At 45.2% G+C, this 17,184-nt stretch overlaps 1 protein-coding gene and 1 long non-coding RNA gene across 5 annotated transcripts; one reads left to right on the forward strand and one right to left on the reverse strand.

The window, feature by feature from the left end:
- Positions 1–910: 910 nt before the first annotated feature.
- On the forward strand, positions 911–16,383 carry LOC126996768 (uncharacterized). The gene is made up of 5 exons (XM_050857603.1): positions 911–1,053; positions 8,184–8,356; positions 11,375–11,448; positions 13,354–14,454; positions 14,818–16,383. Exons 1-4 carry the CDS (start codon positions 1,008–1,010, stop codon positions 13,442–13,444), a joined length of 384 nt encoding a protein of 127 aa, XP_050713560.1. The 5' UTR covers positions 911–1,007; the 3' UTR covers positions 13,445–14,454; positions 14,818–16,383.
- Positions 8,541–11,368, reverse strand: LOC126996773 (uncharacterized). Of its 4 annotated transcripts, XR_007751537.1 has the most exons (3): positions 10,713–11,368; positions 10,565–10,663; positions 8,541–10,466 (listed from the first exon to the last, which is right to left on the reverse strand). It is a non-coding gene; the product is annotated as an uncharacterized LOC126996773 (long non-coding RNA). The 4 variants fall into 4 exon arrangements; XR_007751535.1 differs by having other exon boundaries at positions 8,541–10,366; positions 10,565–11,368; XR_007751536.1 differs by having other exon boundaries at positions 8,541–10,416; positions 10,565–11,368.
- Positions 16,384–17,184: the final 801 nt, after the last annotated feature.

Raw genomic sequence — 17,184 nt, forward strand, 5'->3', positions numbered from 1 at the left:
GGAAGAAGACCTTGCTCCGCGATGCAGTGGTTACCGTGCATAATACCTGCTTACCCACTGACACTCGTGGTGGAGCAGTGACACGAGTGCAGTGTGCAGTGCGTACACATATATTCTGTATTGTATGTTTTTTTATTGTATATATATATATTTTATAGTTTGTGGTTATTTTTTATATAGATTTTATTCTGCCCTTTGAATAGGCAGCACACGACAGTGCACCTTTGGGTATGTAAATAGTATACATGTGCCTATGTTTAAATAAAAAAAAAGAAAAAAAAGAGAGAGAGAGAGAGAGAGAGAGAGAGAGAGAGAGAGAGAGAGAGAGAGAGAGAGAGAGAGAGAGAGAGAGAGAGAGAGAGAGAGAGAGAGAGAGAGAGAGAGAGAGAGAGAGAGAGAGAGAGAGAGAGAGAGAGAGAGAGAGAGGTCAGGTCAGGCCACGCCCAGGTCGGCACAGCTATTGGTGGAGTGGTCGGGTGGTGGGTGTGTACGAAGTTGGCTAAATTGTTTAAGATTAAACTGACATCTGGCGGTGGAACCAACCCGGAGGTTGCACTATTAGTATGTCCGGCTGTAGAAAATTAGGTGACAGACAGACAGAGGGAGGTCCATAAGCTTTTTTGTTTACAGTAAGGGAAGCAGCTCAAGGGCTAAAATAAGTAACAAAAAGCCGGCTAATCTCTGCCCTTATAATAGCAAGTAGAGCGGCAAAGAGAGATCAAAAGAGAGGTCAGAAGAGGCCAAAAGAGAGGTCAAAAGAGTGGCTAGAAGAGTGGCCATAAGAGAGGTCGAGAGGCCAAAAAAGAGGTCGAGAGGTCAGAAAAAGTCAAGAGGGTTCAGTTTTGAATGAAGAGGCATCTTGATGCTCCCCTCAGTAACTACTAACAAGCTATTAATAGGCTACTGAGAAGCTACTAACAGTCTACTACTAACCCATTACTAACAGGCTAATAACAAGCTACTAACAGGCTACTGAGATTACTACTAACGCTTCTCTTCCTCCTCCCATGACAGAGCCAGACATACTGATGGCGACACCCAGCACGGCGACTCGTAAGTACATGGTGGTGGTGGTGACTGTTGTTGTTGTGATTGGTGGTGGTGGTGAGTGTTGTTGTTGTGATTGGTGGTGGTGGTGACTGTTGTTGTTGTGATTGGTGGTGGTGGTGAGTGTTGTTGTTGTGATTGGTGGTGGTGGTGGTGGTGACTGTTGTTGTTGTGATTGGTGGTGGTGGTGACTGTTGTTGTTGTGATTGGTGGTGGTGGTGGTGGTGACTGTTGTTATTGTGATTGGTGGTGGTGGTGAGTGTTGTTGTTGTGATTGGTGGTGGTGGTGAGTGTTGTTGTTGTGATTGGTGGTGGTGGTAAGTGTTGTTGTTGTGATTGGTGGTGGTGGTGACTGTTGTTGTTGTGATTGGTGGTGGTGGTGAGTGTTGTTGTTGTGATTGGTGGTGGTGGTGAGTGTTGTTGTGATTGGTGGTGGTGGTGAGTGTTGTTGTGATTGGTGGTGGTGGTGAGTGTTGTTGTTGTGATTGGTGGTGGTGGTGAGTGTTGTTGTTGTGATTGGTGGTGGTGGTGACTGTTGTTGTTTTGATTGGTGGTGGTGGTGACTGTTGTTGTTGTGATTGGTGGTGGTGAGTGTTGTTGTTGTGATTGGTGGTGGTGGTGACTGTTGTTGTTGTGATTGGTGGTGGTGGTGAGTGTTGTTGTTGTGATTGGTGGTGGTGGTGACTGTTGTTATTGTGATTGGTGGTGGTGGTGGTGAGTGTTGTTGTTGTGATTGGTGGTGGTGGTGACTGTTGTTGTTGTGATTGGTGGTGGTGGTGACTGTTGTTGTTGTGATTGGTGGTGGTGGTGAGTGTTGTTGTTGTGATTGGTGGTGGTGGTGGTGGTGAGTGTTGTTGTTGTGATTGGTGGTGGTGGTGAGTGTTGTTGTTGTGATTGGTGGTGGTGGTGACTGTTGTTGTTGTGATTGGTGGTGGTGGTGACTGTTGTTGTTGTGATTGGTGGTGGTGGTGAGTGTTGTTGTTATGATTGGTGGTGGTGGTGGTGGTGAGTGTTGTTGTTGTGCTTGTTGGTGGTGGTGGTGGTGAGTGTTGTTGTTGTGATTGGTGGTGGTGGTGAGTGTTGTTGTGATTGGTGGTGGTAGTGACTGTTGTTGTTGTGATTGGTGGTGGTGGTGACTGTTGTTGTTGTGATTGGTGGTGGTGGTGTGTGTTGTTGTTGTTGGTGGTGGTGGTGGTGAGTGTTGTTGTTGTGATTGGTGGTGGTGGTGAGTGTTGTTGTTGTGATTGGTGGTGGTGGTGACTGTTGTTGTTGTGATTGGTGGTGGTGGTGAGTGTTGTTGTTTTGATTGGTGGTGGTGGTGACTGTTGTTGTTGTGATTGGTGGTGGTGGTGAGTGTTGTTGTTGTGATTGGTGGTGGTGGTGTGTGTTGTTGTTTTGATTGGTGGTGGTGAGTGTTGTTGTTGTGATTGGTGGTGGTGGTGAGTGTTGTTGTTGTGATTGGTGGTGGTGGTGAGTGTTGTTGTTGTGATTGGTGGTGGTGGTGAGTGTTGTTGTTGTGATTGGTGGTGGTGGTGGTGAGTGTTGTTGTTGTGATTGGTGGTGGTGGTGAGTGTTGTTGTTGTGATTGGTGGTGGTGGTGAGTGTTGTTGTTGTGATTGGTGGTGGTGGTGAGTGTTGTTGTTGTGATTGGTGGTGGTGGTGAGTGTTGTTGTTGTGATTGGTGGTGGTGGTGAGTGTTGTTGTTGTGATTGGTGGTGGTGGTGAGTGTTGTTGTTGTGATTGGTGGTGGTGGTGAGTGTTGTTGTTGTGATTGGTGGTGGTGAGTGTTGTTGTTGTGATTGGTGGTAGTGGTGACTGTTGTTGTTTTGATTGGTGGTGGTGGTGAGTGTTGTTGTTGTGATTGGTGGTGGTGGTGAGTGTTGTTGTGATTGGTGGTGGTGGTGACTGTTGTTGTTTTGATTGGTGGTGGTGGTGACTGTTGTTGTTTTGATTGGTGGTGGTGAGTGTTGTTGTTGTGATTGGTGGTGGTGGTGACTGTTGTTGTTTTGATTGGTGGTGGTGAGTGTTGTTGTTGTGATTGGTGGTGGTGGTGAGTGTTGTTGTTGTGATTGGTGGTGGTGGTGACTGTTGTTGTTTTGATTGGTGGTGGTGAGTGTTGTTGTTGTGATTGGTGGTGGTGGTGAGTGTTGTTGTTGTGATTGGTGGTGGTGGTGAGTGTTGTTGTTGTGATTGGTGGTGGTGGTGGTGACTGTTGTTGTGATTGGTGGTGGTGGTGAGTGTTGTTGTTGTGATTGGTGGTGGTGGTGAGTGTTGTTGTTGTGATTGGTGGTGGTGGTGAGTGTTGTTGTGATTGGTGGTGGTGGTGAGTGTTGTTGTTGTGATTGGTGGTGGTGGTGAGTGTTGTTGTGATTGGTGGTGGTGGTGAGTGTTGTTGTTGTGATTGGTGGTGGTGGTGGTGACTGTTGTTGTTGTGATTGGTGGTGGTGGTGAGTGTTGTTGTTGTGATTGGTGGTGGTGGTGAGTGTTGTTGTTGTGATTGGTGGTGGTGGTGAGTGTTGTTGTTGTGATTGGTGGTGGTGGTGAGTGTTGTTGTTGTGATTGGTGGTGGTGGTGACTGTTGTTGTTGTGATTGGTGGTGGTGATGACTGTTGTTGTTGTGATTGGTGGTGGTGGTGACTGTTGTTGTTGTGATTGGTGGTGGTGGTGGTGGTGACTGTTGTTGTTGTGATTGGTGGTGGTGGTGAGTGTTGTTGTTGTGATTGGTGAAACATTTGAAAACATTTGAAACATTTTATTATAGCTTTTTTATACAATTATGTATTTACAATAATTTACTAGTGCAGGGAGCCCATTTAAAGCTGTATGCTTTTTGGGCATTACTGGAACTTAGGTGCCATATATATATATATATATATATATATATATATATATATATATATATATATATATATATATATATATATATATATATATATATATATATATATATATATATATATATATATATATATATATATATATATATATATATATATATATATATATATATATATATATATATATATATATATATATATATATATATATATATATATATATATATATATATATATATATATATATATATATATATATATATATATATATATATATATATATATATATATATATATATATATATATATATATATATATATATATATATATATATATATATATATATATATATATATACACATATATATACACATACAAACATATAATATATGACAAAAGTAAAATGATGATAATAATGATAATAATAATAATAATAATAATAATAATAATAATAATAATAATAATAATAATAATAATAATAATAATAATAATAATAATAATAATAGTTATAGAAATAATAATAATAATTAACATTGTGATAATTATAAAATAATAGTAGTGTAAATAATAATTAAAGTGATAATATTAACACAATATCATTAGTACAAAAATTGTAATTGATTTATAAAAATAATATGGTAGTACTGTAACTGATAATGTAAGTAGTAATAGTATTAATACAATAATAATAGTATAAGGTAATAATTGATTAAGCTGAGGACACACTCTGACAGATGATACATGGACTTAATAATTATAATTGAGAAGAATATGTTTTTTAAATTGTTTTTTAAAGGAGTGTATTGAATTTAGAGCTTTAATATTATTAGGAATAGAATTCCAGGTTTTAGGTCCTGAATAAAACAGTGAGTGTTGAAAAAGTGTTAAATTATGGGCAGGTGTACGTAAATTTTCATGAGTACGGGTGAAATAAGTATGTTGTGGCTGTAAAGACACGGAGGTTTCACTTTTGATCTTTTTAAACATGTTAATCCCAATTTGTAGCTTATTTATGTCAAAAAGTTTTAAGGAATTTGTTTCTTTAAAGAGAGGTTGTGTGTGGGCAAAGTAGTCACTGTTTGTAATAATTCTTATTATTTTCTTTTGAAGTCTAAACAGAGGTAACAGGTGTGTGGGGTAAGTGTTGCACCAGATAGGCGTACAGTAATACAGGTGTGGTAAGACATGTGCGTTATATAACATTTTCAAAACATCAATGGGCATTAATTCTTTAATTTGATATAACAGAGATACTACCCTGGATAATTTAAGGATTTGGTTTGTTACGTGATGCTTAAAGGTCATGGTATCATCATACGTTATTCCTAATAATGTATGTTTATTAGTTCTGCTTATAATGTCTTGGGAAAAAAATAGGGACGGAAGCATTGATGGTGACTTATTAGTAAACAGCATATAAAATGTTTTGTTTAAGTTCACTGTTAATCTATTACTCAGACACCATTTATGAAAGGTTTGTAGGTCAGTGTTTGCTATATGTATCATGTCAGTAGGATTTTCACCAGTAATATTTAAGGTTGAGTCATCTGCGAAAAGGATTTGGTGGTGGTGAGTGTTGTTGTTGTGATTGGTGGTGGTGGTGACTGTTGTTGTTATGATTGGTGGTGGTGGTGAGTGTTGTTGTTGTGATTGGTGGTGGTGGTGGTGACTGTTGTTGTTGTGATTGGTGGTGGTGGTGAGTGTTGTTGTTGTGATTGGTGGTGGTGGTGACTGTTGTTGTTGTGATTGGTAGTGGTGGTGAGTGTTGTTGTTGTGATTGGTGGTGGTGGTGGTGGTGACTGTTGTTGTTGTGATTGGTGGTGGTGGTGGTGGTGGTGGTGACTGTTGTTGTTGTGATTGGTGGTGGTGGTGAGTGTTGTTGTTGTGATTGATGGTGGTGATGAGCGTTGTTGTTGTGATTGATGGTGGTGGTGACTGTTGTTGTTGTGATTGGTGGTGGTGGTGACTGTTGTTGTTGGTGGTGGTGGTGACTGTTGTTGTTGTGATTGGTGGTGGTGGTGACTGTTGTTGTTGTGATTGGTGGTGGTGGTGACTGTTGTTGTTGTGATTGGTGGTGATGGTGAGTGTTGTTGTTGTGATTGGTGGTGGAGGTGACTGTTGTTGTTGTGATTGGTGGTGGTGGTGACTGTTGTTGTTGTGATTGGTGGTGGTGGTGACTGTTGTTGTTGTGACTGGTGGTGGTGGTGGTGGTGACTGTTGTTGTTGTGATTGGTGGTGGTGGTGAGTGTTGTTGTTGTGATTGGTGGTGGTGGTGGTGACTGTTGTTGTTGTGATTGGTGGTGGTGGTGACTGTTGTTGTTGTGATTGGTGGTGGTGGTGGTGGTGAGTGTTGTTGTTGTGATTGGTGGTGGTGGTGATGACTGTTGTTGTTGTGATTGGTGGTGGTGGTGGTGACTGTTGTTGTTGTGATTGGTGGTGTTGGTGAGTGTTGTTGTTGTGATTGATGGTGGTGATGAGCGTTGTTGTTGTGATTGATGGTGGTGGTGAGTGTTGTTGTTATGATTGGTGGTGGTGGTGACTGTTGTTGTTGTGATTGGTGGTGGTGATGAGTGTTGTTGTTGTGATTGATGGTGGTGGTGAGCGTTGTTGTTGTGATTGATGGTGGTGGTGAGTGTTGTTGTTGTGATTGGTGGTGGTGCTGAGTGCTGTTGTTGTGATTGGTGGTGGTGGTGAGTGTTGTTGTGATTGGTGGTGGTGGTGAGTGTTGTTGTTGTGATTGGTGGTGGTGGTGAGTGTTGTTGTGATTGGTGGTGGTGGTGAGTGCTGTTGTTGTGATTGGTGGTGGTGGTGAGTGTTGTTGTGATTGGTGGTGGTGGTGACTGTTGTTGTTGTGATTGGTGGTGGTGGTGACTGTTGTTGTTGTGATTGGTGGTGGTGGTGACTGTTGTTGTTGTGATTGGTGGTGGTGGTGACTGTTGTTGTTGTGATTGGTGGTGGTGGTGAGTGTTGTTGTTGTGATTGGTGGTGGTGGTGACTGTTGTTGTTGTGATTGGTGGTGGTGGTGACTGTTGTTGTTGTGATTGGTGGTGGTGGTGACTGTTGTTGTTGTGATTGGTGGTGGTGCTGTTGTTGTGATTGGTGGTGGTGGTGAGTGTTGTTGTTGTGATTGGTGGTGGAGGTGACTGTTGTTGTTGTGATTGGTGGTGGTGGTGAGTGTTGTTGTTGTGATTGGTGGTGGTGAGTGTTGTTGTTGTGATTGGTGGTGGTGGTGAGTGTTGTTGTTGTGATTGGTGGTGGTAGTGACTGTTGTTGTTGTGATTGGTGGTGGAGGTGACTGTTGTTGGTGGTGACTTGTTGTTGTTGTTGTTGTTGTTGTTGTTGTTGTTGTTGGTGGTGGTGGTGGTGGAAATGACACAGAAGGAGCAATTTAACAGTGAAATAGTATAATGACCTTTTCAAACTAAGATGATGATGATGAGGAGGAGGAGGATAGGACGGACACGGCTGGAATACCTAGATAAAGAGTCTTGTAACTTGTGAGATCATCAACTGTGAGAGCTTTGGAGGCCCCCTGGATGACACAGTTCAGTCTGTCAATGCGTGAGGCAAGGGCAATGAGGTTTCGGAAACACACAGCTTGGTAGCGTAGTTCATAACAACGGTGATTCTGGCCTGGAAGTCTTACGGCGGACTGGCCTGGCCCATGGTGTTATGGACTCACTCAGCACGAGTATATGGCGTTGTCGATACCTGTGCAGAAGGACAAGGATCCGGATCTTCAAGTCCCTTGTGCTCCCTGCCTTACTCTATGGGTGTGAGACAGGGACACTAAATAGGGACTTGGAGAGGCGGATTGATGCCTTTGGTAATAAGTGTCTACCAGAATCATGGGATGTCGCTGGAATGACTGTGTCAAACCGGCGACTACTCCATGAGACTGATTCGAATTATATTACCTGCATAGTCCGTCAACGCCAAGTCCGGCTATACGGGCACGTGGCACGCTGCCCAGAAGCTGATCCTCCTCACCGGGTTGTCTCTGTAAGAGACAATCCTGAGTGGAGGAGTCCAAGGGGACGCCCACGGAGTTCGTGGCTTGATCAAGTCGATAGATCCTGATGGGAGGTACTCGGGATGGGAAGGGATCCTGCATGGAGACCCACCTGGAGGGACCCCCGGGCTTGGCGTCGTAGGGTGGGCGAGACAACGCGCCCCCCGGCAAGGGCCCACAGTGACTGACTGACTGAGTGTGAGAGCTTGAGGAACCAAACCCTTACATATAGTGAAGATTGCCTGTGTCATGTTCCCTCCGTCCTAACCTTCACCCCTGACCGCAGACTTGTCCCAGTCGTCCCGCCGCCGCCGCCGCCGCAGCCTCCAGGACCTGCCCCGCCGCACCAGACGTGTGGCGCCCGGCCCTCAGAGTCTGCCCTCCATTGAGTCTGAGGAGAAGGCGCTGCCCTGGCTCGGCCTCTCCCCCATACAGCTCTACTTCCTCCACTGGTCGCAGGTACAGCTCACACCACGCTCCTGGCAGGCCCCTCTTCCTTGTTGTTGTTGTTGTTGTTTAGCGTCCTTATCTTCCCTCATGGTGGTGGCCGGGCTGTGAGTCTCTCCCACTCTTGGCCGTGGTAGACTCTCCTCCCTGGTGCTCCTCCTCCTCATGTCTTCCACACACACACACACACACACACACACACACACACACACACACACACACACACACACACACACACTGTCTCCATGATCTCTTTGGCCTCCCAGCTGGTCTCCTCCCTGGTGCTCCTCCTCTTCATGCCTTCCTCTACACACTGTCTCCAAGTCTTCTTTGGTCTTCCAGCTGGTCTCCTCCCCCCCCCCCCCCTCCGCATCCCTCCAGCAGGCCTTTCTGCTGTTTGTTTTCCCCTTCCTCTGCTGTGGCACCCTTCAGAGACTGTGCTGCAGGTTGTCGTTGAAAAGTCTGCGTAAATGTTTAATAGTTTTTCAAGGCGAAGTTTTGAGGTCAACTTTTAAGGGATATTGCTCCTTCAAGGGTTACCTCTCCCCCTTCTTCCTATGCTTCTTCTGCTGCTGCTGCAACACCACTACTACTTCTACTATTACTCCTGCTACTGATAACAATGGTAATGTTTCTCTTTCCACTACTACTACTACTACTACTACTATTACTGACAATAATGGTAATGATTCTACTACATACTACTACTACTACTACTACTACTACTACTACTACTACTACTATTACTACTACTGCTACTGTTACTTCACATATACTACTGCTACAACTATTGGCATGTTTCTGGGAGTGAATTCATTCCCCAACAGCCTCAGAGGTCAACTTTTACTGTTTTTTTACAATTGCATTTTTTTTTTCATTGTTTACGCTCCGCCTGCAGCGCCAGAAGGCTTTCTTGGCGGGCCTGGTGGTCGGCCCGCCGGTCATGTGGCACAGGCAAGAGCCACGCAAATTTATCAGCAAATTTTCAAAGTAAGGTGCTAAAGAGTGACTGTTGAGGCCTGGGCAACGAGTTAAGGGAGGCGTGGAAAGCGGGGTGACGGCTAACAGTGACTGGGAACACCTCACCCCAGGCTGTAAGATGGGGTGACGGCTAACAGTGACTGGGAACACCTCACCCCAGGCTGTAAGATGGGGTGACGGCTAACAGTGATGGGAACACCTCACCCCAAGCTGTAAGATGGGGTGTGGGCTAACAATGGCTGGGAACACCTCACCCCAGGCTGTAAGATGGGGTGACAGCTAACAATGGTTGGGAACACCTCACCCCAGGCTGTAAGATGGGGTGACAGCTAACAATGGCTGGGAACACCTCACCCCAGGCTGTAAGATGGGGTGACAGCTAACAATGATGGGAACACATCACCCCAGGCTGTAAGATGGGGTGACAGCTAACAATGGCTGGGAACACCTCACCCCAGGCTGTAAGATGGGGTGACAGCTAACAATGATGGGAACACATCACCCCAGGCTGTAAGATGGGGTGACAGCTAACAATGATGGGAACACATCACCCCAGGCTGTAAGATGGGGTGACAGCTAACAATGATGGGAACACCTCACCCCAGGCTGTAAGATGGGGTGACAGCTAACAATGGCTGGGAACACCTCACCCCAGGCTGTAAGATGGGGTGACAGCTAACAATGATGGGAACACATCACCCCAGGCTGTAAGATGGGGTGATGGCTAACAATGATGGGAACACATCACCCCAGGCTGTAAGATGGGGTGATGGCTAACAATGGCTGGGAACACCTCACCCCAGGCTGTAAGATGGGGTGACAGCTAACAATGGCTGGGAACACATCACCCCAGGCTGTAAGATGGGGTGATGGCTAACAATGATGGGAACACATCACCCCAGGCTGTAAGATGGGGTGATGGCTAACAATGATGGGAACACCTCACCCCAGGCTGTAAGATGGGGTGATGGCTAACAATGGCTGGGAACACCTCACCCCAGGCTGTAAGATGGGGTGACAGCTAACAATGGCTGGGAACACCTCACCCCAGGCTGTAAGATGGGGTGACGGCTAACAATGGCTGGGAACACCTCACCCCAGGCTGTAAGATGGGGTGACAGCTAACAATGGCTGGGAACACCTCACCCCAGGCTGTAAGATGGGGTGACAGCTAACAATGATGGGAACACCTCACCCCAGGCTGTAAGATGGGGTGACAGCTAACAATGATGGGAACACCTCACCCCAGGCTGTAAGATGGGGTGACGGCTAACAATGGCTGGGAACACATCACCCCAGGCTGTAAGATGGGGTGATGGCTAACAATGATGGGAACACCTCACCCCAGGCTGTAAGATGGGGTGATGGCTAACAATGATGGGAACACATCACCCCAGGCTGTAAGATGGGGTGATGGCTAACAATGATGGGAACACATCACCCAAGGCTGTAAGATGGGGTGATGGCTAACAATGATGGGAACACCTCACCCCAGGCTGTAAGATGGGGTGACAGCTAACAATGGCTGGGAACACCTCACCCCAGGCTGTAAGATGGGGTGACGGCTAACAATGATGGAAACACCTCACCCCAGGCTGTAAGATGGGGTGATGGCTAACAATGATGGAAACACATCACCCAAGGCTGTAAGGGGAAGGGAAGCAGTACTTACCTTGGTGTGGTGGTGGTGGTCCCCTGGTGGTGGTGCCCTGGTGGTGGTGCCCTGGTGGTGGTGCCCTGGTGGTGGTGGTGGTGGTGGTGGTCCCCGTGTGGTGGTGCCCTGGTGGTGGTGGTTCCCTGGTGGTGGTGCCCTGGTGGTGGTGGTGGTCCCCTGGTGGTGGTGCCCTGGTGGTGGTGGTGGTCCCCTGGTGGTGGTGCCCTGGTGGTGGTGGTGGTCCCCTGGTGGTGGTGCCCTGGTGGTGGTGGTGGTCCCCTGGTGGTGGTACCCTGGTGGTGGTGGTGGTCCCCTAGTGGTGGTGCCCTGATGGTGGTAGTGGTCCCCTGGTGGTGGTGCCTTGGTGATGTGTCTGAGCCAACACTGTGTTTCAGCGCTACTGTTCTGCCAGCGGGGGGATGGGCCTGCTGGAGCTGATGGAGAGTGAACAGCCGCCGGCCAGGATGAGGTGAGTGGCGCCTGTGTTGTGTTGTGCGTGTCCTGTGCTGAGGGGGGGGGGGGGGGGGGGAGTTGGTTCGCACTCCCGTGTATCCTTTTAAGTCACTCACACACTTTCCTGTATCCCTTTTAGTTAGTCACACTCAGTTCTTTGTTCATGTAACTTCACTCATTGTCTTGGGAAACTTCATGTAACTTCACTCTTTGCCTCGGAAAACTTCATGTAACTTCACTCTTTGTCTTAGGAAACTTCATGTAACTTCACTCTTTGTCTTAGGGAGCTTCATGTAACTTCACTCATTGTTTTGGGAAACTTCATGTAACTTCACTCTTTGTCTTAGGAAACTTCATGTAACTTCACTTTTTGCCTCGGGAAACTTCATGCAACTTCACTCTTTTTCTTGGGAAACTTCGTGTAACTTCACTCTTTGTCTTGGGAAACTTCATGTAACTCCACTCCATGTCTTGGGAAACTTCATGTATCTTCACTCTTTGTCTTGGGAAACTTCATGTAACTCCACTCCATGTCTTGGGAAACTTCATGTATCTTCACTCTTTGTCTTGGGAAACTTCATGTAACTCCACTCCATGTCTTGGGAAACTTCATGTATCTTCACTCTTTGTCTTGGGAAACTTCATGTAACTTCACTCTTTGTCTTGGGAAACTACATGTAACTTTACTCCATGTCTTGGGAAACTTCATGTACCTTCACTCTTTGTCTTGGGAAACTTCATGTAACTTCACTCTATGTCTTGGGAAACTTCATGTATCTTCACTCTTTGTCTTGGGAAACTTCATGTAACTTCACTCTATGTCTTGGGAAACTTCATGTATCTTCACTCTTTGTCTTGGGAAACTACATGTAACTTTACTCCATGTCTTGGGAAACTTCATGTACCTTCACTCTTTGTCTTGGGAAACTTCATGTACCTTCACTCTTTGTCTTGGGAAACTTCATGTACCTTCACTCTTTGTCTTGGGAAACTTCATGTATCTTCACTCTTTGTCTTGGGAAACTTCATGTATCTTCACTCTTTGTCTTGGGAAACTTCATGTAACTTCACTCCATGTCTTGGGAAACTTCATGTAACTTCACTCTATGTCTTGGGAAACTTCATGTAACTTCACTCTATGTCTTGGGAAACTTCATGTAACTTCACTCTATGTCTTGGGAAACTTCATGTATCTTCACTCTTTGTCTTGGGAAACTTCACGTAGCTTCACCATTAGTCTTATTACTGTCACCAGGGCATTGGCTGTACCTTCACACAGTTCTGAACAAAATACAAAGTTTGGGTACAACGCCATAGCTGCACACGGCCTCGGTGCTCATCTCCGTCACACGGGCCTTGAGCCTGAACCAATCACCCGGACACAGGGCAGATGCGACATTCGGGTTTGGGTGTAAGGACTCCAAACTGTTATTACCAAACACTAAACTGGTCCAGTGTATCATGGAGGCCAGACGTGTGTACCCTGGGAGGCCCTCTCAAACGAGGAACAGAAGGAGACCTGGACACTTTTTTTTGTTTAGCGTCCTTACTTTTCCTCATGGCGTTGGCCGGGCTGCGAGTCTCTCGTCCTCCTCATGTCTTCCTCCACACACACACACACACAGCGTCTCCAGGTTATCTTCTGTCTCCCAGCTGGTCTCCTTCCTTCCTTGAAGCTCCCCCTCCACAGCTCTTCTCCTCCCTGGTGCTCCTCCCCCTCATGTCTCCAGGTTATCTTCTGTCTCCCAGCTGGTCTCCTTCCTTCCTTCCAGCTCCCCCTCCACAGCTCTTCTCCTCCCTGGTGCTCCTCCCCCTCATGTCTCCAGGTTATCTTCTGTCTCCCAGCTGGTCTCCTTCCTTCCAGCTCCTCCTCCACAGCACTTCCCAGTCTGAAGTGCCGTGACTCTCCTTCTCTCCTCAGGGTCAACTTGGTGCTGCAGAACGAGCCACTCTTCAGCCAGGCCTTCAACTGTACCCCTAAGAGTAAGCAGACGCCCTTCGTCCTCGGCTGAAGGGCTTTCCTGCACCACAGCCACGGCACAGGAGGGTGTGGCCGCAGGTCACCAGAAGAGCCGTGCGAAATTGTAACTGGTGCTGATATGATAGTTTTTTTGTGCTCTGGGTGTGGTCAAGGTCATGAAGAAGTGCCTCGACCTCACACACACACACACACACACACACACACACACACACAGGAAAAAAAAAAAAAACTATTGTACCAGCGCCAATTTGAGTTTCGATGTGATAGTTCTTGTTTTTTGTTATTAGTGTGTTTTTTTGTGTGCCCCGGGTGTGGTCAGGGTCACGAAGAATTACCTCGAACACACACACACACACACACACACACACACACACACACACACACACACACACACACACACACACACACACACACACACTCCTGCCCGAGGCTCTTCCCTACACCATCTCTCCGGACACTCTTTGCTGTGACGGTTTTTCTCCCTGCACACCCGTCCTTTACGCCACTCTGATTTGTTTTGCTTCTGTTTGATCTGTTTTTTAATGTTCCTTCTCTCTCTCTCTCTCTCTCTCTCTCTCTCTATCTTGATTTCCAGAAAGCGTTTGATAAAGTCCCACATCATAAATTACTTTATAAATTAAAGCAAATAGGTATTGACGGTCAAGTAAACCAGTGGATCGCGAATTGGTTGAGCAACAGACAACAAAGAGTGGTGATTGACGGATTTAACTCAGAGTGGGCGCCGGTCACTAGTGGCGTCCCTCAGGGCTCGGTTCTTGGCCCAGTGGTCTTCATTATTTACATCAATGACGTGGATGTTGGACTCAATAATCGCATTAGTAAATTTGCAGACGACACAAAGATTGGTAACTCGATTCTCACTGACGAAGACAGGGAAAGCCTCCAAGAGGATTTGCACAAAATTTCAGCTTGGTCGGATAGATGGGAGATGCCCTTTAACGTAGACAAGTGCCAGGTCCTTCAAGTTGGAACAAGAAATAAGAAGCTCAATTACGAAATACGCGGCGTTAAACTCACAGTGTAGGCGGTGGCGTAGGTGGTAGCGTACTGGGCCCACATTCACCGCGTGATGGACGACGCAGGCTCCACGCTACGCTATCGATTTTCAGTCAATCACCGCCGGCTTAAAACCACCCACATGCTGTCCTGAACGAGACCCACCAATCATCCGGAGAGGAGAGGAAGCCGTCCAAGGAATCAAGAACGAGTTCCGAGGGCAGCAGCCAATGCAAGAAGGTGCCACTATAAACACTGTCTGCGCTAGAACGGGGGCCAGCGACCATCAGGCCGGAAGAAGAGAAAGCCTTGGAATCAGGCCAGGCCCCCCTGGGAAGATGCCTACCGGCGCAACGGGCAATCAACGTAAAAAAAAAAAAAAACAAGCGTTCAATACGTTAAGGACCTGGGGGTCAAAATCGCGTCAAACCTCAAATTCTCACAGCAATGCATCGATGCAGCAAATAAAGCGAACAGAATGTTGGGCTTCATTAAAAGAAACTTTTTATTCAAGAATAAAGATGTAATACTTCCGCTCTACAATAGTTTAGTCAGACCCCACTTGGAATATGCGGTACAGTTTTGGTCTCCTCACCATGCAAAGGACATTGCTAAATTAGAAGGTGTTCAGCGTCGGGCAACAAAAATGATCCCTTCCTTGCGCAACAAATCCTACGAAGAAAGACTTTCCACCCTTAACATGTTCTCACTTGAGAAACGTCGCCTCCGAGGAAAACTGATCGAATGTTTTAAAATACTTAATGGTTTTACGAATGTAGACAGAACAAAATTGTTTAAGATCGATGACACTTTGCGAACGAGGAACAATGGCATAAAACTCAAATGTAGACAAGTAAATTCAGACTGCACCAAATTTTCTTCACCAACGTTGTAGTGTGAGAATGGAATAAGCTCCCATCGTCAGTGGTCCAGTGTAACACGATTGACTCCTTTAAAAACAAGCTCGACCGTTACTTCCTTCAACTTAATATTAACTAGAGTAGAAAAGCAACGTTTTGGAGCCATCTGATTAATGTAGATTCACTTAGGTTTAAGGACAGACCACCTAGTCTGGACCATGGGGTCTGTGTCGTCTGATTTTCTATGTAATTCTTTGTAATTCTCTCTCTCTCTCTCTCTCTCTCTCTCTCTCTCTCTCTCTCTCTCTCTCTCTCTCTCTCTCTCTCTCTCTCTCTCTCTCTCTCTCTAAACGCTATGAACACACCAATCATATTTTCAGAGATTTAAAACTTCTTAAAGTTCCAGACATAATATATTTACAGAGCTGCTTGTTTGTATACAAATCTTTAAATTCCTGTGATATTGAGCCTGACTACACTATAATCACCAACACCACCACTAGAAGACAATGTATTTTACGTGTACCGTTATGTAGAACAACTCACGCCCAACAAAGTGTCATGTCAAGAGGAGCCATCATTTGGAATAATTTATCAGAAGAGTTTTTAAATTGTAATAATATAAATGTATTTAAATGTAAACTAACAAAAGCATTGTTTGATAAGTATCAATAATTCTCAGAATATTTCGAAATGTTATATTTTTTCTATTTTTTTGTGTGAATTACTTGGATTTCTTTTGTCCTAACAGTATGACAAAACTATACTGTGTTCAGTGTAAATAATAGTATATGTAGAGAATAGGTATGCCTATGTATACTTGTATGTATTTTAACTATAATTTGTGTTGTATTCAATCATGAAATTCTATACATTTTCGGGTGGCCTAACATAGTCCCTTGCTATATTTATTATATGTAAATAATTTTCAGGTCCTATTTAAAGCTTCAGGTTACATGGACCGAGCCTATCAACAATGTTTATATTGTATGAAATTTCTCAAACCCTATGGCCAATAAAGATATTAATATCAATCTCTCTCTCTCTCTCTCTCTCTCTCTCTCTCTCTCTCTCTCTCTCTCTCTCTCTCTCATACTAATATAATGCTAATACAATATGTATTTCTCCTCTCCTATGCTCCTTGTCATAATTTGCCACATCTTAACATCTCATACCTAACATAAGAGTAATAAGATAATAAGAAAATAATAATAATAAATTGCACATGATAACTCACTCACTGCTTCCCCTTCACTAAAACCACAATTATTTATCTATGCACACACACACACACACACACACACACACACACACGTACACAGCCCTCCTTTAGTGTTTACATATACTGGTATTGATTAAGTCATTGATATGATTTATCATAACATTGTGAATCAGTGGTCTTATTATGTGTGTGTGAAGACCCTCAGCGCCTCAATAATGGTGCTTGAAAAATATATATGTGTGTGTGTGACAAATTGTGTTCTTCCCCTCACTGATTTGAGCGATGGTGAAAGTGCACGAGGAAGGGAGGAAGGGAGAGACGGAGGGAAGGGAGGAATGGAAGGATGGAAGGAAGGAAAGGAACGAAGGGATAAAGGGGCAAAAGAATGAGGGAATGAAGGAGAGTAGGAGGGAAGGGAGGAAAGGAAGGAGGGAAGGAAGGAAAAGAAAGGAAGGGAAGAAACGAAGGAGGGAAGGGATAAAAGGGGAAAGGAAGGATGGGAGGAAGGAGGGAAGGAAGGGAAGGAAGGAAATTAAAGGAAGGGAAGGAATGAAGGGAGAAAGGAAGGATGGAAGAAAAGGAAGAAAAGAAGGTAGGGAAGGAAGGAAAGAAGAAAGGAATGGAGGATGGAAGGAAGGAAGAATAAAGAGAGGAGAAGGAAGGAAGGAAGGA

This window comes from Eriocheir sinensis, chromosome 11, assembly GCF_024679095.1.
Source record: "Eriocheir sinensis breed Jianghai 21 chromosome 11, ASM2467909v1, whole genome shotgun sequence".
Taxonomy (NCBI): Eukaryota; Metazoa; Arthropoda; class Malacostraca; order Decapoda; family Varunidae; genus Eriocheir; species Eriocheir sinensis.